This window comes from Myotis myotis, unplaced genomic scaffold, assembly GCF_014108235.1.
Source record: "Myotis myotis isolate mMyoMyo1 unplaced genomic scaffold, mMyoMyo1.p scaffold_m19_p_6, whole genome shotgun sequence".
NCBI lineage: Eukaryota > Metazoa > Chordata > Mammalia > Chiroptera > Vespertilionidae > Myotis > Myotis myotis.
Window position 1 is genome coordinate 38,281,175 of NW_023416368.1, and position 21,240 is coordinate 38,302,414.

At 54.5% G+C, this 21,240-nt stretch overlaps 1 protein-coding gene across 3 annotated transcripts; it reads left to right on the forward strand.

Moving 5' to 3' along the window:
• Nucleotides 1–3,438: 3,438 nt before the first annotated feature.
• FGFR4 (fibroblast growth factor receptor 4) lies at nucleotides 3,439–14,201 on the forward strand. 3 transcript variants are annotated; one of them, XM_036315148.1, is made up of 18 exons: nucleotides 3,439–3,466; nucleotides 6,355–6,497; nucleotides 7,153–7,416; nucleotides 7,504–7,575; nucleotides 7,691–7,857; nucleotides 8,352–8,475; nucleotides 9,002–9,192; nucleotides 9,314–9,452; nucleotides 9,780–9,973; nucleotides 10,075–10,220; nucleotides 10,309–10,430; nucleotides 11,631–11,741; nucleotides 11,824–12,014; nucleotides 12,370–12,492; nucleotides 12,577–12,647; nucleotides 12,887–13,024; nucleotides 13,287–13,392; nucleotides 13,491–14,201. In XM_036315148.1, exons 1-18 carry the CDS (start codon nucleotides 3,444–3,446, stop codon nucleotides 13,635–13,637), a joined length of 2,472 nt encoding a protein of 823 aa, XP_036171041.1. In that variant the 5' UTR covers nucleotides 3,439–3,443; the 3' UTR covers nucleotides 13,638–14,201. The 3 variants fall into 3 exon arrangements, with proteins under 3 accessions (XP_036171041.1, XP_036171042.1, XP_036171043.1); XM_036315149.1 differs by lacking the exon at nucleotides 3,439–3,466 and adding an exon at nucleotides 3,477–3,699; XM_036315150.1 differs by lacking the exon at nucleotides 3,439–3,466 and adding an exon at nucleotides 3,988–4,138.
• Nucleotides 14,202–21,240: the final 7,039 nt, after the last annotated feature.

Below are 21,240 nucleotides of genomic sequence, written 5' to 3' on the forward strand. Positions count from 1 at the left end.
TGGATGGATCTCAGGAAGTTCACTCCTGCAATTGTCATGGAAAAAGGGTAGAAAGGAAAACAAATAAAAGTAACTTGCAAGGACTGGGCAGGGGAAAACTCCAAAGTACTGTTTACCTTATAAGTTGAATAACATGTTCTGGTTTAGAGAAGAGAAACAGGGGCCTAAGTGGTAATATAAGCTGGAAGCAAGGAGACTCTTATCAGATTTTTCAAATCCTTAAAAACTAAAAACTTAAGTATAAATAAAGCAATAGCAAGAACTTAAAATGCAATTTAATTCAAGTCCAATTTTCAGTTTCTGCATATTAACAACTTATTTTTATTTTTTAATATCACAGACTTCAATCAGAATATTTTTAAAAAATATTCTGCATCCATTTAACAAATCTGATAAAGGACGAGTATCCAGTTTACTTGCATTATACTCTGAAATTTTAACTGAACAGCCAATTAACATATATTTATGATCATTAAGTACAGGTAACAATGAAAAAGGCAATGCATTAATCTGATGACATCCTATCACTATGCAATGTTTATTAACACTACTAGTAATTATCCTGGAGCATAGGCAAAACGTAGACGGAGGACTTTCCCTCAAAAGCAAGCTTAAGGGATTAAATATCATCACCATCATCACTTCTGAGGATAAAACTGCTGCATGTAGATAGGGCCCTTTCTTCCGGAACATTCCATTCCCCCCATACGGCCCACAGTCCCTTTCTCATCAGAATCATCAAACTTCTCACAGGAATCCTCATTTTCTAACATGTTTTCATCTATACCTTCTTCATCGTCCTTTGCATCTACTTCATCTTAGTTTCGTCTAAATATTCAAACATCTTTTCATCTGCGTTATCTTCTTCCTCCTTTTATCAGCATCTTCAAGCCTATTTTCATCTGCATCATCTTCACCCTCTTTTTCATCAGACTCATCATCAAAAACTTTTTTATATGCATCTTCTTCTTCCTTTTCATCTGATTCTTCCTTGTCAAACGCTCTCAGAGCCTTCCTCATCAATAACTTTTTCAGAACTATCATCATCAAATTGTGATATTTCAGAGTCATTTTCTTCTAACTCTTTTTCAAGGCTTTCTTTAAACTCATCACAGCCATTCTCACTTTAATGGGCCTTTTAGTTATGCAACGGAAGCCTCCATCCTCCTCCCCCCATACCCTCTTCCGAAGTAAGGGTGAGAGACTAGGCTCCTTGACATAACAATGGAAATGGAAGCTGCTTTCCAAAGGCCAATGTCTCCACTGGGAGGTAAGCTAAGACCCTAGTTGAGGGGTTCCCTTTCTTCTCCAGGAGCCTTCAAGGAGTAAAGGGCTTGGACCTCAGATGAGTGTTGGGCAGAGATCAAAGTTCGGCTGACCTCCTATTTGGCCACTCTCAAGATGCTCAGGAGAGAATTACTTGCAAGTAAGGCAGAGCTATTTGGAGGGCAACTACTGTGTGCCAGGCTCTTGAGATATAGTGGTGAAGTCAATAGTAATTGAAAGATTTATTTTTTTTTCCCCTGGCCAGGGAGCTCAGCTAAATGTTGTCCCATTCACCGAAATATCGCCGGTTCAATTTCTGATCAGGGCACATGCCTAGGTTGCCAGTTCAATCCCCAGTCCTATGTTCATAGCAGCACAATTTATAGTAGCTAAGATTTAGAACCCTAGCAGGTCTGGCTCAGTGGAAACAGCCCAAGTGCCCATCAGTAGTTGAGTGGATAAAAAAAGATATGGTACATTTACACCATGTAATACTTTGCAGCAATAAAAAAAAAGAAGTATCTCTTACCCTTTGAGACAGCATAGAGGGACCTGGAGAGCATTGTGCTAGGTGAAATAAGCCAGTCAAAGAAAGACAAGTATCACATGATCTCACTCACATGTGGAATTTAATGAACAAAATAAACTGATGAATAAAATAGATCCAGAGACATAGAAGCATGGAACAGACTGTGGAATCTCAGAGGGAAGGTGTGGGGGGGGGGGGGGGAGTTGTGAGTGGGTGGGAAGAGATCAACCAAAGAACTTATATGCATATATGCATAGCCCATAGACACAGACAATAGTGTGGTGAAGGCCTGGGGGCGGGTACTAGAAGGGGTCAATGGGGAAAAAGGGGGACATATGTAATACTTTTAATAATAGAGGACCTGTAATAAATATTAATTTCTATTATAAAAAACTAAAAATAAATGGAAAAAATATTCTCAGGTGAGGATTAACAACAACAAAAAATCAACCAATGAATGCATAAATAAGTGGAGCAACAAATGGATGTCTCTCTCTCAAATCAATTTTTAAAAAAGATTTTTTAAAAATATTAAGAAACCCTGGTTGGTTTGGCTCAGTAGATAGAGCGTTGGGCCTACGGACTGAAGAGTCCCGGGTTTGATTCCAGTCAAAGAGCACACACATGCAAGGGTTGCTGGCTCGATCCCCAGTAGGGGGCATGCAGGAGGCAACCTATAAATGATCCTCTCTCATCACTGATGTTTCTATCTCTCTCTCTCCCTCTCCCTTCCTCTCACACACACATATATATTAAGAAAAATATAGCAGGTCCTAAATAATCATAGCTAGCATTACAAAGCAAGTGCTCTATGTCAAGCAGTGTTCTAAGATTTACACATACCAGCATGTCTACTTTTTGCAACCACTTCTTGGGCATGGTACGCTATCATTATACCTGTTTTGCTGCGGAGAAAATGAAGATACAGATGGAGTAACTTGCCAGAGCCACGCGTGATGAGATTGAGCCCTGCAGCCTGTACTCCGAATCACTTCCCCACGACCACCACCCCCCGCCCACACCCCGCCCCACACTCAGTTTCTCTCTCCGTGCTCAAAGAAGAGGAGACCTGAAGAGGAACCTGGTGAGTCCAAAGGGCTTCTTCCGAGGAAGGGAGCTGAGACCTAAGAATGAGATGGAACTAACCAGACCTAGAGAGAAAACATCTTTCCTGGAAGCGGGAACCACAAGTGCAAAAGGAGGGTGGGCACAAGAAAGAAAGGGAGATGCGCCCAGGGGCAGGTCCTGCCTAGCATCTTTAAAGGAAGCTATTGGAAACTTTGAAAGGGGTGGTTGTGATTGGCACAGTCAACCACAAAATACATTCGGAGCCAGAGTGTATTTTACTATCACCCGGAAGGTTGTGCAGAGACTGGATGGGGATGGGGCAGAGGCAGTGTGCTAGCCACCACATGGCGACTACGCAGAAGACAGAGGAGCCAGGCTGGGCCAAGGTCTGCAGAGGCGAGCAGGTGAGAACTGCAGGGTCTTGTTCCGGAGGGGTGTCGAGCAGGAGATGGAGAGCAAGGACTAGACTAGAACTTCGAAGTCTGGCCTGAATGGGGCAAAAGAGGCGGAGTCTGAGGGGGTGTGCTGCAGGCTGGGCGGGGCCTTTGGGATTAGGCTGATCCGTCGGTCGCTCAGCGCTATGGGTTCAGGACTGGTCTCCAGGTGGGTGGGATTCTGCGCCACTCGCAGCCACGCGGCTGTCAGGACAGCAGGTCCAGGAGGGGCCGGGCCCGAGGTGGGCGGGGCGCTGGGCCGCCCGGCTCCACGCGGCTTTGGCGAGCGCATTCCCAGCTCTCCGGCCCCAGGCGGAGGAGCGCCCTGGCTGAGTCCTCGGTCCCCGCTGGGCTAGGGGATCGGCCTGGCAGGAGCTAGGACCAGGGACACAGAAGACCCAGGTGAGCCAGGACCCTGTGCCGGGAGCTGTCCCGCGGAGGCTCCAGGTGTCCCGGGACCCATGCGGACCCTGGCTGCGCTCCCAGCCGCCAGGGGGCGAGCGGCGATGGGGCTCCGGGAGCTGCCCCATCCCTGCAATGGGGACCCGGGCGTCCGCTCGGCAGGGTGGGTGGAGGGGGGCGGTAAATGAGTAACCCGCAGTGCACACAGGGCCTTTTGTCCCGCTCTGTCCAAAGAGCACCCTGGCCGCGGAGCTGGTTACTCATTGCCCACCCGGGCGGGGGCGGACAGGCTGTCTCTGCTCCTCCTCCTGGGGACCCGCCGACTTGCACCTCCCCCAGCGTGGCGGAGTAGGGGTGAAGGTGGAAGAGCTCGCTGATCCTCAGCTGCTGGAGTGTCTGTGCGCCCCGAGTGGAGATGAGAAAGCTGAGGCTCGAAGAGGTGCAGTCATATGCCCAGAGTCCCCCAGCGCTTGAGTGCGGGAGGTTGGAAGCGAACCCTGGACTACCTGGTGCCAGAGCCAGGCACGGCGGTCCCCTGTCCGCTGGTGGCCTTGCTAAGGACCCTGGGGTGATGAGGTCAGAGTAGACTGAAGGTGAAAATATAACGTCCCCAACCGGAGCTGTGAACCCAGAGAGCTGAGCTCCCTACAGAAGTGAGGGTGGGGGATTTCACCAGGAGGGGCACGGAAGCCGGGTGGGCGCAGAGAGAGTGGCATCTGAGCCAGGTGGAGAAGAGAAATGGGACACAGAGGTCAAGGATCCCGCTGGGCACAGGCAGCCATTAAGGACTTGTAAGCTGGTGGGGAGATGTTTGCAAAGGCCCACGCTACAGATGACTATGGCCTGCCCTGAGTCCAGGAAGCGGAGGTGGGATAGACTGGAGAGGGACTGAGGAGGCAGAATGGACTGGCAATGGGGCAGGGGTGAGGTGAGGAGAACAGAGCTGATGCTCCAGCTGCAGGGGCAACCCAGGGAAGAGGGAAATAATGGCTTTGCCCAGGACAAGCAAAGTGCCCCCTGCCTCAAAGCCAGAGCTGGACAGGGGGCTGTGGCTGAAGAGAGAGGGTGTGGTGGGCTTCCTGGGCAAGGTAGACCCAGAGACACCAGTACCCCTGACTGTCACCCAGTCCCAGGTAATAGCCAGTGGGTCTCTGGGACTACACTGGTCACCCTCTTCCCCTGCCCTAGCTGACGCTCAGTTTTGAATGCTCCTTTGAGGGTAAGGAGACATCCTTGGCGGCATTTGGAAGAGGATAATCAGATGGGGTGGGTGTGTGCATCACACCTGACAGGACCTGGGGGTGACTGTTGGAGGGCAGACCCTGGGCGACATTACAGGGAGGGGATGGGGAAGGAGACCATTCCAACATTCTGTGTACCCAGCCCCTACACATATTCTCTCTCTCTCTTTTTTTTTTTATAATGTATAGGTATTCTTTTTTTTAAAATATATTTTATTGATTCTTTTTTACAAAGAGGAAGGGAGAGAGATAGAGAGTTAGAAGCATCAATGAGAGAGAAACATCGACCAGCTGCCTCCTGCACATCTACTGGGGATCTGCCCACAACCTAGGTACATGCCCTTGACCGGAATCGAACCTGGGACCCTTCAGTCCGCAGGCCGACGCTCTATCCACTGAGCCAAACTGGTTTTGGCACATATTCTCTCTTTTTAAGAAAAATATATTTTATTGATTTTTTTAATAGAGAGGAAGGGAGAGGGATAGAGAGTTAGAAACATCAATCAGCTGCCTCCTGCACACCCCCTACTGGGGATGTGCCAGCAACCAAGGTACATGCCCTTGACCAGAATCGAACCTGGGACCCTTCAGTCCGCAGGCCAACGCTCTATCCACCGAGACAAACCGGTTAGGGTTATGTACATTCTCTTTTATTCTCAAAGCAGTCCTGTGGGGCCAGCGACCCAGACATGGCCAGGGACAAGCAAGTTGGTAAGAGCTAGGATTTGAGCTTGGCTCTGTCAGACACCAGAGTCTACATTCTTTACAAGAGCCTGCATTGTCTCAGATGGAATTGTGGGGACACAAAAAGCAGAAATATTCCCAGGGTGCAGTTCTGGTTCAGAAGAAGGAAGAACTGCTGGCCATGGAGTGTGCTGCCTTGTTAGTAGTAAGCGCCCTGCTACTGGAGGTATCCAAAGCTGGTCATGGAAATGTCAGCAATGCTAATAAGGAGTGGGGGTCAGATCAGATAGCATCCAGATGCTGAAGTTTGGCCTTGTATTATATTTCAGATTTTGTTTTTTTTGCTCTTCAGAAATAAATGCATTTATTCAGCAAAAAATAAATCATGTGTGCTAAGAGTGAGCAGAAGATATGTTTCCATTCTCTGCTTGCCTCCAAGGAAAGAATCCCAAAACTGCCCTTGCTGTGAACTCGTGCCAAGGTCTCAGCAGGACCAGTGCAGAGCAGGAAGCCCCGCCCACCCCCAACCCCCCTTGCACAACCTACTGTGCGGCAGCCTTGGGCTCTGCAACAGCGGACCAGCTTCCAGTCTGCCCTGCTGCTGCCTGGCGGTGGGAGGGCTTGGAAGTGGCCAGCCATTTCCTGTCTCAGTTTCCTCATCTGCAAAATAAGGGAATAGCACCAGCCAAGGTGCACATGAAGCAGGAACTCTTCTCCCTCCCTGTTTCAGGAAGGCCATCAGTGGAAAGCCCAGCCTGGGCCCCATGAGCAACAGGAAGAAGATGCAGTTGCTGCTGGTCCTGTTGGGGGTCCTCCTGGGAGCACCCTGGGCTCCAGCTTTGTCCTTTGAGACCTCTGAGGAAATGGAGCTGGGTATGACCTCTAAGGTGGGAGAGGGTGGCAGGGGTGGGAAGAGTTGGCACCAAGTGGGAGCTGAGCAAAGCTAGAGAGAATCCTGGCCCAGGCCCTGGGGAGGTGGCAGCAGGTGGCAACCATTGAGACTCAGTGTCTGGCTCCCAGAAAGCATCCACCTATCTCTGTGTCCACGAAAGAGGACTGGCCTTGCAGGGCCCAGGGCCCTGAGCTGGGCTGCAGAGCTGGTGGTGAGCCCCTTGGATGTGTGTGTGTGTGTGTGTTCTGTGCAGTGTGTGTGTGGCTTGGGAGGCCCAGGCCTCACGTGTGGTGTATGCACTGGGAGGGTATTATGCCTTGGAGTGGTGTGATGTGTGTCCTGTAGCATGCGCCTTGTGTGTGTGCGTGCGTGTGCGTGTGCGTGTGTGTGTTGGACAGTGTCATGTTCAGCCCAGCAGGTGTGCTACTCACCGTGTGTGTGTGATGTGCACCAGAGGCATGGCCTTACCTCTGTATGTAGCATCTAGAGCATGTGGCTGTGCGTATGTTGAGGGGTAGTAGGTGTCCAGCATGTGTCTGAGGTGCTCGTGCCCTGCATGTGCAGCATGTTCTCTCTATGTGGGGGCTGCCTCAACTGGGGCTGTGGGGCTCATTGACCTCTGCCCTTGACCCACAGAGCCCTGCCTGGCCCCCAGCCCGGAGCAGCCAGAACAGGAGCTGACGGTGGTCCTTGGGCAGCCTGTGCAGTTATGCTGTGGGAAGGCTGAGCGTGGTGGCCACTGGTACAAAGAGGGCAGTCGCCTGGCACCTGCTGGCCGGGTACGAGGCTGGAGGGGCCGCTTGGAGATCGCCAGCTTCCTACCCGAGGATGTTGGGCACTACCTCTGCCTGGCACGAGGCTCCCTGTTCGTCCTGCACAATGTCACGTTGGTTATGGATGGTAAGGGGGCCTGGCAGGGGCTGAGGGGTGCCTAGGGAGAGACTCTCCTGTCCTGGCCTCATACATCTCCCTCTATCCCTGACATAGACTCCTTGACCTCCAACAATGGTGATGAGGAACACAATGGCCCTTCAAATAGGCATGTTTACCCAGAGCATGGTCAGTATAAGTCCTCAAGGACTCATTTCCCTACCTCCCAGCTGCTCCCTGAGAAGAGACCTGTGCGGAAGCAGGTAGTCACCCTGGGGGCACTAAGTTCTTCCTTCCCCTCCAGCACCCTACTGGACACACCCCCAGCGCATGGAGAAGAAACTGCATGCAGTGCCTGCTGGGAACACCGTCAAGTTCCGCTGTCCAGCGGCAGGAAACCCCACGCCCACGATCCGCTGGCTCAAAGATGGGCAGGACTTTCACGGGGAGCATCGCATTGGAGGCGTTCGGGTGAGTCTCTGGGTTCCAAGGCCACCTGCTCCCCCACCGGCCCCTTCATACCTATAAACCAACCCCCAGTTCCTTCTTGAATAAAGAAGGCCACTGTGTGGCCCCAGAAGAAGCACTAGGCTGTGGACTTGGACAGCTCTGGTTCAAGTTCCCACTCCGCCACTCTGGCAAGTGACTTAGCCTCTCGAGCGACTCCATTTCTAAAGGAGGAAGGATCCCTGACCAGCATCCGTAAGTTTGGGCAGCTCATTCTCATGGTCAGACCCTGCAAGGTCAGCTCCAGGCTGTAATGAGGAAACTGAGGCTCAGAGGACAAAGACTGGCAAAGGTGGCACAGCTAGGAAGAGGCCAACCTAAAACTCAGGGCTCAGACATTTCTTGGAGTCTTCTCCTTTGTCCCAAAGTCCCTGCCCTTGCCCTCTCCCTCTCTCCCACCCTACTCCCCTCAGGGGCATGGGTTAGTGGCCCCTCGTGGACCCTTCCCCTCCCCACAGCTGCGCCATCAGCACTGGAGCCTGGTGATGGAAAGCGTGGTGCCCTCAGATCGTGGCACATACACCTGCCTTGTGGAGAATCCGGTGGGCAGCATCCGCTACAGTTATCTGCTGGACGTGCTGGGTGAGCGGAGGGGCAAGCGAGGCAGTGTGGGGGTGGACCAGAATATGCCCTCAGTTAGAGCCCAGTCTGGCAGGCAACATGGACTGAGTCTTAGATGAGTCACTCAAACTTGTTTCAAGTGTGCTGGTGGGCGTGAGGGGCACACAGAGGGTAACGTAGGCCTGGAGGAGCGGAGATTAGCCAAGAAGAAAAGTAGGGAAGACGTTGAGGCAGAGGGCACGGGTTCAGTAAAGGCCTTCAGTGTAAAGACTATAATGCATTTGTGGGGAGATGTATGCCTGGGGTGTGGCATTTCCATAGGGAGCCAGGCCATGAAGGGTTCTGAATGCGAGGCTGAGAAATTGTCCTGGACCCCAAAGGCAATGGGGAGCCATGGAAGGTTTAAGCGGGGTAAGCAGAAGACAGACAAGGTCTGAGCTGCATATCAGGAAGGTCTCTCCCTTGAGCTGGGGAAGTTGGAGGCAGGTGACCAGGGTGCTTCTGTGGGTACCGCTGGTCAGGGTTGACGGCCCGGCCCGGCCCCCAGAGCGGTCCCCGCACCGGCCCATCCTGCAGGCAGGGCTCCCGGCCAATACCACAGCGGTAGTGGGCAGTGACGTGGAGCTGCTATGCAAGGTGTACAGTGACGCCCAGCCTCACATCCAGTGGCTGAAGCACATTGTCATCAACGGCAGCAACTTCGGTGCCGACGGCTTCCCTTATGTGCAAGTCTTGAAGGTCCAGCCCCTGCGGTGCCTGAGCCCTCCCTACCCTTCTCCCATGGTGGGGAGGGTGATTACCAGCTCCCTTCCTGACCCCGGGCCCTGCTGTGACCCCTGAATGTGTCTCCCATCCCCAGACAACAGACATCAATAGCTCAGAGGTAGAGGTCCTATACCTTCGTAACGTGTCGGCCGAGGACGCAGGCGAGTACACCTGTCTGGCAGGCAACTCCATTGGCCTCTCCTACCAGTCGGCCTGGCTCACTGTGCTGCCAGGTGAGCACCTGAGGTGGCCAGGAGAGACTTCAGGGTCCGACTCTGATCCAGCAGTGGGCTGTGACCTGCGGGTGGACACTACCCCTTGGCTTGTGGGATCTAAGCTCGGGACATGGTGTGTGGTTTTGTGTTGGATTCTGCATGTAGCAGACCCTCTGCATGTCGACATGTGACTGTCGGTGGGACCCAGGACTATGTGGGACTGAGTATAATTACAGTTTTCTTGGTATGTGCATCCGTGTGTGGCGGGAGCTGTGAGGGCCTGAGTTAGAGGGTATAGGGCCAGCCATCTGACCACTGACTGGTCAGTTATGTGTCTGTGGACAGAGGAGGACCTCACATGGACAGCAACAGCGCCCGATGCTAGGTACACAGACATCATCCTGTACGCGGCGGGCTCTCTGGTGTTAGTGGTGCTCCTGCTGCTGGCCGGCCTGTATCGCCGACAGGTGCTGCACGGTCGGCACTCCCGGCAGCCCGCCATGGTGCAGAAGCTGTCCCGCTTCCCTCTGGCCCGACAGGTACTGCGCATCCCCGCCCCCGTGTCCCATAGTGAGACTCTCGGCCTGCCAGCCCACCACGGCTCAGTGCCAGCCAGCCAACCAAGTCTCCCACTTTGCAGTTCTCCCTGGAGTCAGGCTCCTCAGCCAAGTCAAGCTCGTCCCTGGTGCGGGGCGTCCGTCTTTCCTCCAGCGGCCCCCCCTTGCTTGCTGGCCTCGTGAGTCTAGACCTCCCTCTGGACCCGCAGTGGGAGTTCCCCCGGGACAGGTATGCTGTGCAGCGTGAGGGTGTGGATGCAGCCTCCAGGCAGGAAGGACGCCCGGACGGTTGAGACCTCAGCTTTCTTGATTTCTAGGCTGGTGCTTGGGAAGCCCCTGGGCGAGGGCTGCTTTGGGCAGGTGGTGCGTGCAGAGGCCTTAGGCATGGACCCGGCCCAGCCTGACCAAGCCAGCACCGTGGCTGTCAAGATGCTCAAGGGTGAGTGTGGCGGCCTGGGGGAGGTACTGTGGCCTTGGGACTAACGGAAGGAGCTCATTGTGCTATCAGGTGAGCACTGGGGCCAGGAGAGGCTGTCGGATCCCACCGTTGGGCCTGAGGCCCAACTCTGCTACTGACTCTGACAAGTCACTTCTGAGCCTCAGTTTCCTCACATGTCCCTACCTCAGGACCCTAGGTTCATAAAAATTCCTGATGCATAAAATCTTACCCTTTGGGATGATGGTGACTATAAGGACTTGGGGTAACTGGGGTTTACTATCCCCTGTCTGCCCTGACCCTATGTAAGCTTTGGCCTCAAGTAACCTTGTCAGCTGTGTAGGACACCACCTCATTCCCCTCAAGCCACACCCTCGGCCTCCCCCAGGGCCCTTCCCAGGTCTGTCCTGTTGTTTCTACCACTTGAGAACAGCCTTTCTGCTCAAATTCAGTCCCAGCCTCTAAGCAGGAGCCCCAAGGTGCCTAGGCCACTCCTGGAATCTACCACCGGGGCCTCTCACTGCTGTCTCCCAGGCCCCTCTACCAGAGTGGCCCAAACCACTGTTCTGTTCTCCGCCCCCTTACCCCCAGCTCCTCTCTGCACAGCTGGGGCCACCTGGCACTTTCCCGGAGGCAGAGATTGAGAAATGTGCATTGCGAGGTCTGGTGGGGAGGGTATGTCATTGGCCCAGGGCCACGGGTCAGCCCTGAGGGCCCGCCCCTGCTCCACAGCCTTCTTCCAGGCCTCCCCTAGCTGTGCCCCACTGGCGGCTCCCTGAATTCCCAGGCCAGATGGACGCCAGGCCCTGGTCAGACAGACCTCAGGGCGCCAGCCTGCTTTCCGCCCCCAGGAGCTCTCACCCCATTCAGGGACTAATGCCAAGCCCTGCAGACAAGCTTCCTTCCTGTTCAGAGCTCTTCCCCCTCTCCTGTTTCCTGGCCCCTCACCGGCAGGCCTACTTCTTTTAGATCCTTGATTCTTCTTGCATCCTCACAACCGCTCTGAGAGGGAGGGCATGATACGGTATCCCATCTCACACAAGAGGATCCCGGGGTTCAGAGAGGTTAGGTGACTTTATCAAGGCTACGCAGCCTAGTGGGGACTCAGTCCCAGACCTTCTTGACTCCTGGTCCAGCGCTTCGTGTCCTCTCCCCCACCCTACAGCCTGCCCTGTGTAGTCACCCTGGCTGTCGCCCTTGCAGACAACGCCTCTGACAAGGACTTGGCAGATCTGGTCTCTGAGATGGAAGTGATGAAGCTGATCGGTCAACACAAAAATATTATTAACCTGCTGGGTGTCTGCACCCAAGAAGGTGGGGTGAGGTGGACCCAGGCGGGGGCGGTTGTGGCGGGAGCACAGCCTCGGCAGCCTCCCGGTCTCCCTCGCCTTTGCAGGCCCCCTGTACGTGATTGTGGAGTGTGCTGCCAAGGGAAACCTGCGGGAGTTCCTGCGGGCCCGGCGCCCCCCGGGCCCCGACCTCAGCCCCGATGGGCCTCGGAGCAGTGAGGGGCCGCTCTCCTTCCCTGCCCTGGTCTCCTGCGCCTACCAGGTGGCCCGAGGCATGCAGTACCTGGAGTCTCGAAAGGTGAGGGCAATAGCGGCACTCCGGGCCACCGCCGACTGCTCCATCTCCATATCTTTATGACCCTGGCATTCAATGTCTCCAACTTCTCCCTCTCTCCCCTTTCTCGTTACCCTAAGTCCTGCTGTATGTAGATTTCAGTGCCTGTCCCATTCCGTCCTCACATCCTCCCTAACCGTAGACAGGGCAGGGAAAGAGGCCACATGAAAGAACGTGAGGGCCCTGAAGTTGGACTGCTCGGGTCTGCCCTCTGCATCCTGACTTCCTCATCTGTAAAATGGGTGATGATCCTACCCACCAAGGTTACTGTGAGATGCTATGTGTCCTAATAAGCCTAAGTCCCCTGCCCTGTCCCCAGTGCATCCACCGAGACCTGGCTGCCCGTAACGTGCTGGTGACAGAGGACAATGTGATGAAGATCGCTGACTTTGGACTGGCCAGAGGCGTCCACCACATTGACTACTACAAGAAAACCAGCAACGTGAGGGGGGCAGGGCAGAGCTGGGGGGAGGGGGCAGGACCTGTGGGACTGGCACCAATGCCTCCCTCCTCCTCTCCCTCCCAGGGCCGCCTGCCTGTCAAGTGGATGGCACCAGAGGCCTTGTTTGACCGAGTCTACACACACCAGAGTGATGTGTGAGTCCTGGATGCTGGGGTCCTTAGTGTCTGCCAGGATCCTTGTCCTACCCCACAGAAAAGGCAAAGCGTTTGCCCAAGGTCGCATAGCCCTGGGACCTGAGTTGAAACAAACTCCAAAAAAAGCTCCTATCCCCACCCCCACCCCCTTGGTGAATTATGCCTGCGGGGGCCCCCCATCCCAGCCCCAGGAGCAGGGAGCGAAGCTGTGCCCTGCTGAGCCCTGGTTCTGCCTCCAGGTGGTCATTCGGGATCCTGCTGTGGGAGATCTTCACCCTTGGGGGCTCCCCATACCCTGGCATCCCCGTGGAGGAACTGTTCTCACTGCTGCGGGAGGGGCATCGGATGGACCGGCCCCCGAACTGCCCTCCAGAGCTGTGAGGCCATGCCCTACTCTCCCCCTTTCCAGTCCTCACCCTCTGCTCTGACTTGGCCTCAGGGTCTGGCCCCGGGGAGGGATCAGCACCAACTCCCTGTGACTGCCACCTCCTCAGCCCAGGCCCAGTGGGGAGGTCCTGGCTTCTGTGCCCTTTCACCCACCCCTCAGTAGACCCCAACCTCCCCTGCCCACCCACGAGGGCCATGAGGTCCTCCCTTCACTCAGGCCTGTGGGTACTTCTGACCCTGCCCACCTCTCAGGTATGGGCTGATGCGTGAGTGCTGGCATGCGGCGCCCTCTCAGAGGCCCACTTTCAAGCAGCTGGTGGAGGCACTGGACAAGGTCCTGCTGGCCATCTCTGAGGAGGTACTCCTCCTCTCCTGTCCCGTGACCACCCTCTGCCCACTCCCCTTTGGGCTATACCTGAGCTGACCATCAGGGCTGACCAGCACTGTTCCCCGCAGTACCTGGACCTCCGCCTGACCTTTGGACCCTACTCCCCAGCCGGTGGGGACGCCAGCAGCACCTGCTCCTCCAGTGACTCTGTCTTCAGCCATGACCCCCTGCCCCTGGGGCCCAGTTCCTTCCCCTGTCCTGGGGTGCAGACTTGAGCAGGAGCAGGAGGTTGTACAGGCAGGACATCCAGCAGCCTTGGGCCTCCTGGCTCTGTTGCAGCCTGGTGGTGCTTGATCTTGGCAGCCCCAGTCCAACTTTAGGGTCCTGTCCAAGGTCTCTGGTTTTGCTTTGGGGAGGTCTGTCCTTGGTCCTGGGGTCCCTAGTTGAGGCTTCTGGCTCTGGTTTTGGGTTCCCAACTCAGAATTCAACCCTAGTCTCAAGGTCCAGTCCTTGCCCTGGGAGTCATGGCCCGAGCATTCTAATAGCCTGAATATAGGGCTCTGCTTGGCATCTGGGCCTTGACACTTGATCCTGATTTCAGGAGTTTGGCTGAACCTGGCTACAGAGCCTAGAACCTCCCTACTTCCCTACACCAAGAGAGATCTTGGGCCTCTGAACCCCCTTTCCTCAGGTTGCCCCCCACTCCCCCTTTGCTGCTTGTCCCAGCATCTTGGTGGAAGGAGCTTGGCCCCTGTGCTCCTAGCTGACGCTGGAAGCCTGCCGAAAACACAGAAGCAAGTGGCCTTTTATAAATTATTATTTTGAAATAAATCTCATTGTGCCTGATGTGTGCCTTGCGTCCCAGATGGAGGGGGGAAAAGGTGGAGGGATCCCCAAGCTGGGGCTCTGCCTAGGTGACAGATTGACAGGCCTCTGTGCCAGGCCTTGGGTCCACCTCCACCTCCAGCTGCCTCGGGGTGGACCTCTGTCGTGGTCTGTTTCTCACCGGCACCATCTTGTGTATGTGATGGTGTGAACGGGCGCTGTGGGCAGAGGAGTCCACACAGCACCATCCACGGGGCAGGACTCCTGTACCCCGTGCACATGCGTGACCTGGGCTGTTGCCAAGGGAGCTGGCAGTGCCCCTCCCCCATCTGCTCAGCATTAACCAAGCTGACAGTTAACGCAGCATGAAAGCCCAAAACCCAACTTCGAGGCTGCCGCCTGCTCCCACGCTCCGCAGCTCAGGCTGGGAGCTTGGGCCGTGCGGCCCCGCCTGCCCTGGCCAGTCTCCCCAGCAGCAGCTGGTTGCCGTCCTCCCTGCTGGACTGCAGCTGTTCCTGCCTGCCCGATCCTCCCCTAGAGAGCCCTCAGGGCCCTGTTCTCAGATGCCCTTGGGGGGAGGGAGTAGAGAGGCTCAGCTTCCCAGGGCTCTGAGCCTGGAACCTTCCTCAGTTCATCCCAAGGGTTACTGCTGCTGCTCTCCAGCCGCTGAACCATGGGATGAGGGTGCGGACCCAGGGCCTGGCTTTCTCTCCTGCCCTGTCCTCCTGGCACAGGACTGTCCAGAATTTGGTGCTGGAAGACTGAGCAGCACCTCATGGCCATGGTTCTTTCCTATTCTGGGTCTCCTCATGCCCCATCGGGCCTCTCTGAGTCACTATGTCCCAAATTGAACTACTCATTTCCCCCCAAAACTGTATCTCCTCCAGGGGCCTCCCTCTCAGAGAAAGCACAGACCAGGAGCCGGGAGGCGCCCCCAACCCCCTTCCCGAAGGAGGTGGAAACACAGTGGGAGGCTCAAGGCCCGACGCTTCCAGTGCCGGAGGCCAGTGCTGTCACTTCGCCAATGGTCACTTCCTTCGCTCATATGAGTGGGGGCTCCTGCCCTGCATGCCTCTCTGGTTTAGGATGAGCAGAGGCTTGGTGAGCACAGGTGTCAGGAGGACACCAAGCAAGGTTCGTGGGTATTTCAGTGAGAACTAGTGCTTGGGTTTTGCAGCAGCCTGAGGTCCCCTTTGCAGCCCAAGGTCCCCTTCACTCACATTCCCCTGCAGGCAGCTCCAGTGGCAGTTTCCTAAAGCAACTCTTGGCTTATGCACCTCCTGCAATCAAGAACCCAAATTCCTGGAGCCCCCAAACTTTCTGATTGAGCCCCACCTCCAGACTGAAGTGTCCCCCTGGCTGTCACTGATCAGTGACTATGTCCTTCATCAACCAACCAGTCACAGGAGAGCCTGGAGGGAAAGTGTGGGTTGGGGTAGTGTGTAGAAACAAGTGGGTAAGAGATGAGAGTCCCCATTTTCCACTTCCTCACCAGGAACCCACTGCCCTCTCCAACTCAGCCACCCACCACTCTCCCTCACCACAGCCTCACCAGATAGACCATTCTTCCCATTTAATGGTAGAGAAACTGAGGGATGTCGCAGCCCAGGGTTACAGGATGGTGCTCCGGAGGAGCCGAGTTGAACCCTCCCACCCCGTCCCAGGTTCCCAGTGGGTCCTGCGCACATGGGAGACCTGAGCCAGGTCACTCAGAGTGACAGGGCAGCTGCTGCCTGGTAGGTTCCAGGGGCCAAGAGGAGCTCGGCTGCCCACCCTGTGCCCCCTCCCTGCCCACCTCCCTGGCAGGCACACACTTGCTAGGGCCCTTCCACATTCCCGATGTCGCATGTAAGAGTGAGACAGATGCTGCTAATTCCCGTGCAAGCTTGGCTGCCTCCTCTCCCTGCCCCCAAGCCTGCTCTGGGCAGCTCCGCAGCAGCTGGAGCCTGGGCCCCTTGGTCAGTCTGGGTTCGGAGTGGTCTAGCCTGTGACACTGGCCTCGGGAGCCTGTAGAAGAAGCATTAGTCACTCTGGACTTTGCCACTTGCAATGTATCAGTCAGGGTTTTGATGAGAGCATCAGATAGACAGCCACTGCTATCTGGGAGCCAGAGTCCAGGGACAGGAGGCTGCTGGTAGGGGAGGTCAGGTGGTCACAGCATGGAAGGGGGGCTGCTATGACCGAAATTACCCTCTGAGCCTGAAACACAGGAATGCTGCCACGCCTGGAGAGTGGTTTTAAGTGCTCTGTCAACAACTGGGATTAGGAGGGAATGGCCTCAGGGCCGGGCTGCCAGGACCTTATTCCCTCCTCAGGCAGCCCCAACAGGAAGGCATTCTTGTCCTGCTGCCCAGATAAGGACAACTGAGGCTCAGGAGGAGGAGGTGACTGGGCCGAGGTTGCACAGGAGAAAGTGGGAGAGTCGGTGCCTCTGACCAGGGGCCCCGTCCTACCGCAAAGCTCATTCCTGCAGCCCCGGTCACCTGGCCTTTCCAAGGACCAGGGAGCTGGGTTTGCAAAAGCAGGGACATCTGTTCATGGAGTGTCCACACTCAGGGTGAATGGACATTCAGGAGGCCCAAGCACAGATGTGCCAGGCCCAGTATTTTGGGCTCCAGCCCACAGCCTTTGGTTCCTGCCACCTCAGGGCCTTCACAGGGGTGGGCTGTTCCTTCTGGGGCACACTCCTCTCCCCTCACCTGGCCAAGCTCTCCCACTCCTCACCTTTTTAAAAAATATATGTTTTTATTTATATTTTTTAGAGAGAAGATAGAAATATCGATGATAGAGAAACATCGATTGGCTGCCCCCTGCAGGCCCCCCACTAGGGATCGAGCCCACAACCTGGGCATTGCCCTCACCAGGAATCGAATCAGCAACCTCTTGGTGCATGGGATGATGCTCAATCCACTGAGCCACGCTCTCCTCACCTTTTAAGTGTCACGCAAACCTCATTTCTCGGGGTGCCCTCCCTAGGCTCCCTCCCAGGTTGGACCCCCCCTGCAGGCTGAGACCCCTATTCAGAGGTGCTCTCACGGTCTCCTTCTTGCAAATACAGCACAGAAAGCCAGCACTGGAAGCCAGACACTCAGGACCCCAGCATCCAGTCCTGAAACCTCAGCATATTTCCAAGTCTCCTGGAGGCCCTGGACTGCTGGTCTCACCCTAGAATCTCTTATTGGGTGGGTTTGAGGTGGAGCATGAAAACTTTCAGGGAGAATAGCTGCTGGCCTGGGGGCCACACTTTGGGAACCAGGGTTTTTATAGAGGTGTCATATGTTCGAGGTTGAAACAACTCAACAAAAACTCCAAAGTCACAAAAGGTTTTTAATGAAAACCAACCCCCCAGTACAGACTCTCTTGGCTTCCCAAGGGAAGCTGCCCCATTTTCTGAGTCTTCCTGAATGCTCCCCTCCTCCGCTTTATAGCCCTAGATCCAGTTGAGTGGTTACTGTCCTTGTCCCCCAAATCCCCACCCAGGGCCGCACCTGGCAGAACTGAGGGGCAGTAAAGTGTTGAATGAAGATACGAAGGAGACCCATTCCCAGGTACAGACGCACCCAGGTGTGCACACTCAGCCACACTGCCTGCCTCTTCCCACACTCCAGACTCAAAATGGGATGGGAGACCCCTTCCCCCCAGCCCTCCACCTGCTGTAGGATTTGGCCTAATCCCGAAGGGAGGCAGCTGCAGCTCTCTCTGGGGGAGAAGGCTCCCCTCCGAAGGAAATCTCCTTTTATTCTCTTGCTGCCGAAATCTGACCTTCCTTGGCACCTGGGCCCCACAGCTGGAGCCTGTCCCCAAGAAGTGACTGAGAAGGAGGCGTGAAATCACCAACAGCTGAACTCACCCAGTCTTCCCCCCATATCCTCTCCAAATCGGTGGCTGCTCACATTCCACGGTGCCAGCCCCTTCCGGCCCCCCAGAGCCAGGTGCAAATGCTGATACTTTGGGCCCAGCCTGACCTGGCCTTACTGATCTCACTAGCTGACTCTTAGGGTATCACTAGGGGCTCCCCTCAGCTCCCCAGGCCACACTTGTACCCTTCAGGTCTCCGCTCAGTCATCCCCTCCTCCAAGAAGGCCAGTCTGACTTCAAGGCACAGTGTAGGCATGCCACCTCCATGTGTGACTGGAAGGACCCATTTATGTCTCCCCGTCCCACTCAGGGCTGCGGCCTCAGGCTTCATCCCTAAGAATGCAAGCCCAGTCAGTGCAGAGAGGGCCACACTAAGGCTTGTCAAATGACTATGTGATCTGGTAAGGGGGACGATGAGGCCCCTTCCACCACAGCTGAGGCCCCTAGGAAATCAGGTTCCAGAAGCAGAGAGTTGGCTGTCAGGGCTGAAACAGTGAGACCCATATTGGGCATCTACTCTAGAACCTTCAAAGAGGAGTAGCTCTTGCATATTGGGGGGCGGGGGGGTTGGAACAGAGATTGTTATTATCACTGGGGAACCCACTGCATATACTGAGGGGGTTTTCCAACACAGCCGAGCTTCTGTCCCCTTCAGCAACCCCTGAAGACCTAAATGATGGATGGCCTGGAATTCTGTATTCTCTCTCTTTTTTTTTTTTTTGGTCTGGAATTTTCTAGAGCAGCACTGTCTAATAGAACTTTCTCTGGTGATGAAAATGTTCTGTATCTGTGCTGTCTAAGACAGTAGTCACTGGCCACATGGAGTAGCTATAGCACTTGAACTGTGGCTCGTGCAACTGAGGAATTAATTATTATAATTAATTTACATATTAATTTAAAGGGCTGTGTATTGACAGAACAACTCTAGAGCTTTTACAAAGGGGCTGCTCAGAGTGCAGTGGCAGGGAATTCTCTCCAATTCACACCACCGAGGTGGAAATTCAAGGTACAAGCAGAGTGCATGGTGCACAGTGCACTCTCACCTGCGTCAAACTTGTGCCTGAGGGTATAGGGCTGCAATCACTTGGGCAGGTGGCCACAGAGGTTGCTTCTGCGGAGAACTAGGTGACAGGGGTCAGAGAGGAAGGGGACCTTTGTTTCTTTTTATTTTTGAACCTGGTACTTGCATTACTTATTTACAAAAATTGAAATTTTTTTCCCAAAAATAATATCAGAGAAGAAAAAGATTCCCTCTGAGAATTCCTGGCCCCAAAACCTCAGGCTGCCCCAGAGCCAGCTTTGGAGCCTCGACCGAGGACCCTCCACACAGCCAAACAGTCCTCCTGCCCACTTCACACACCAGCCGAAACTAGAACCCAGGCCTGCGGGCTAAGCCTGCGCTGGTCCCTGCTCACTGGCAAACTCCCTGCACACCCCTCCCCCATCTAGTCTCCAGCCCCAGTGGCCTTCCTGTTTTTCCACCATCCTGAGTTCAGGCAAACCTCAGGGCCTTAGCACTTGCAGGTCCCTGCCTGCCTGGAATGCTAGTCCCTGGTTCTTCTGGCTGCGTGTCAGACTGTCAGCTATTGTTGCCATAAGCATGTCTGCTGTGAACATCTTGGTCCCAAACATTTTCACCACAAGAATTTTAGCCCCCCAACTAATTGGCCTTAACAACTGGTTGACAGTTCGATTTGCATTCGGCAGACAATGTATTGAAGCTAATTTGTCAGTTTGGTTTCATCTTCACGAGGACGTTTTTGCCCCTTCACTTCCATTATTTTTTTAAAATATATTTTATTGATTTTTTACAGAGAGTAAGGGAGAGAGATAGAGAGCTAGAAACATCAATGAGAGAGAAACATCGATCAGCTGCCTCCCGCACATCTCCTCTGGGGATGTGCCTGCAACCCAGGTACATGCCCTTGACGGGAATTGAACCTGGGGCCTTTCAGTCCGCAAGCCGATGCTCTATCCACTGAGCCAAACCGGTTTCGGCCATTTTTTTTTTTTATTTTTTTTTTTAAATATATTTTATTGATTTTTTACAGAGAGGAAGGGAGAGGGATAGAGAGTTAGAAACATCGATCAGCTGCCTCCTGCACACCCCCCACTGGGGATGTGCCCGCAACCAAGGTACATGCCCTTGACCGGAATCGAACCTGGGACCCTTCAGTCCGCAGGCCGACGCTCTATCCACTGAGCCAAACCGGTTTCGGCGGTTTCGGCCATTTTTATATTATATCATATTTTATCATCGGAGGCCTGATGAACGAAATTCGCGCAAGGGTAGGCCTTCACAGCCCCGGCTGCCGGGGCCTTGGCAGCCCCGCCCCCCACCCACACTCACCTTGGCCTGGCACTGCCCGCGTCTGCTGCCACACACCCCCAGTTCCCGGTTCCACGGAGTCCCCCGATTGATCGCCCTGCAGAGGGTGGCCTGGTCCTCCCTCTTTGGGGCGATTGCAGAGCCCCCCCTCGATTGACCGCCCCACTGAATTATACCTGCCGGGCTAATGTCTCTCTTTTTAAATTTTTTTTTCTTACTTTATCTTTTCAGAAAGATTGCCTTATGGCCAATTAGTTGTGTGGCAAACATGTATGTTTACAGCAAAGATGCTTATGGCAAATTTACCTAGAGCATGTCAGAACAAAGGTCACCTCCTCAGAGTAGCCTCCCCTGACCACCCTGGCTAAAGTCCTCCCTCTGTTGTTCCATATTTTAGCCTCTTGTTTGTTCTCCTCTGTAATTACCTTGTTTGTTCACTCTTTACCGGCTGCCATCCCACTAGAAGGTGAGCTCTGAGAGGTCAAGAGGTTGTCCTGTCCACAGTTGTACCTTGAATGTACTCCACAGATATTCACGGAACAAATATATGCTGAATGAATTTCCCAAATTCAAAATTCAAATCCCAGGCTGGTGAGCTGATCTCAAAGAGGCTCCCAGACCCTGTAGGAACTGGAACAGTGCCCCCCAAACATATCGCAGTGTATTTAATGAATCCTGCAGTGTCCGCAGAGGGACAGTCAACCCCCTCACCTCCTCTGCCCTGCAGCCTAGCCCTATGTGGAGCTGGGAACCCAGAGGGGGCTTGGGACTGTCCCTGCCCTTAAAGTCCTTCAGGCTCAGGGTGTCTGCCTGTAAAGAGCACTGCCCTACACTGGGTTGAGGACAGCATGGGGCACAAGAGGCCA

What these genes read in the sequence shown, in the direction of transcription:
- FGFR4 (XM_036315148.1), top strand. Translation starts at nt 3,444, where the DNA reads ATGGGTTCAGGACTGGTCTCCAG. An exon ending in TTATCTGCTGGACGTGCTGG is followed by an intron (nt 8,476 to 9,001) that starts GTGAGCGGAGGG and finishes CCCGGCCCCCAG; the next exon opens with AGCGGTCCCCGCACCGGCCC. An exon ending in CTGGCTCACTGTGCTGCCAG is followed by an intron (nt 9,453 to 9,779) that starts GTGAGCACCTGA and finishes GTCTGTGGACAG; the next exon opens with AGGAGGACCTCACATGGACA.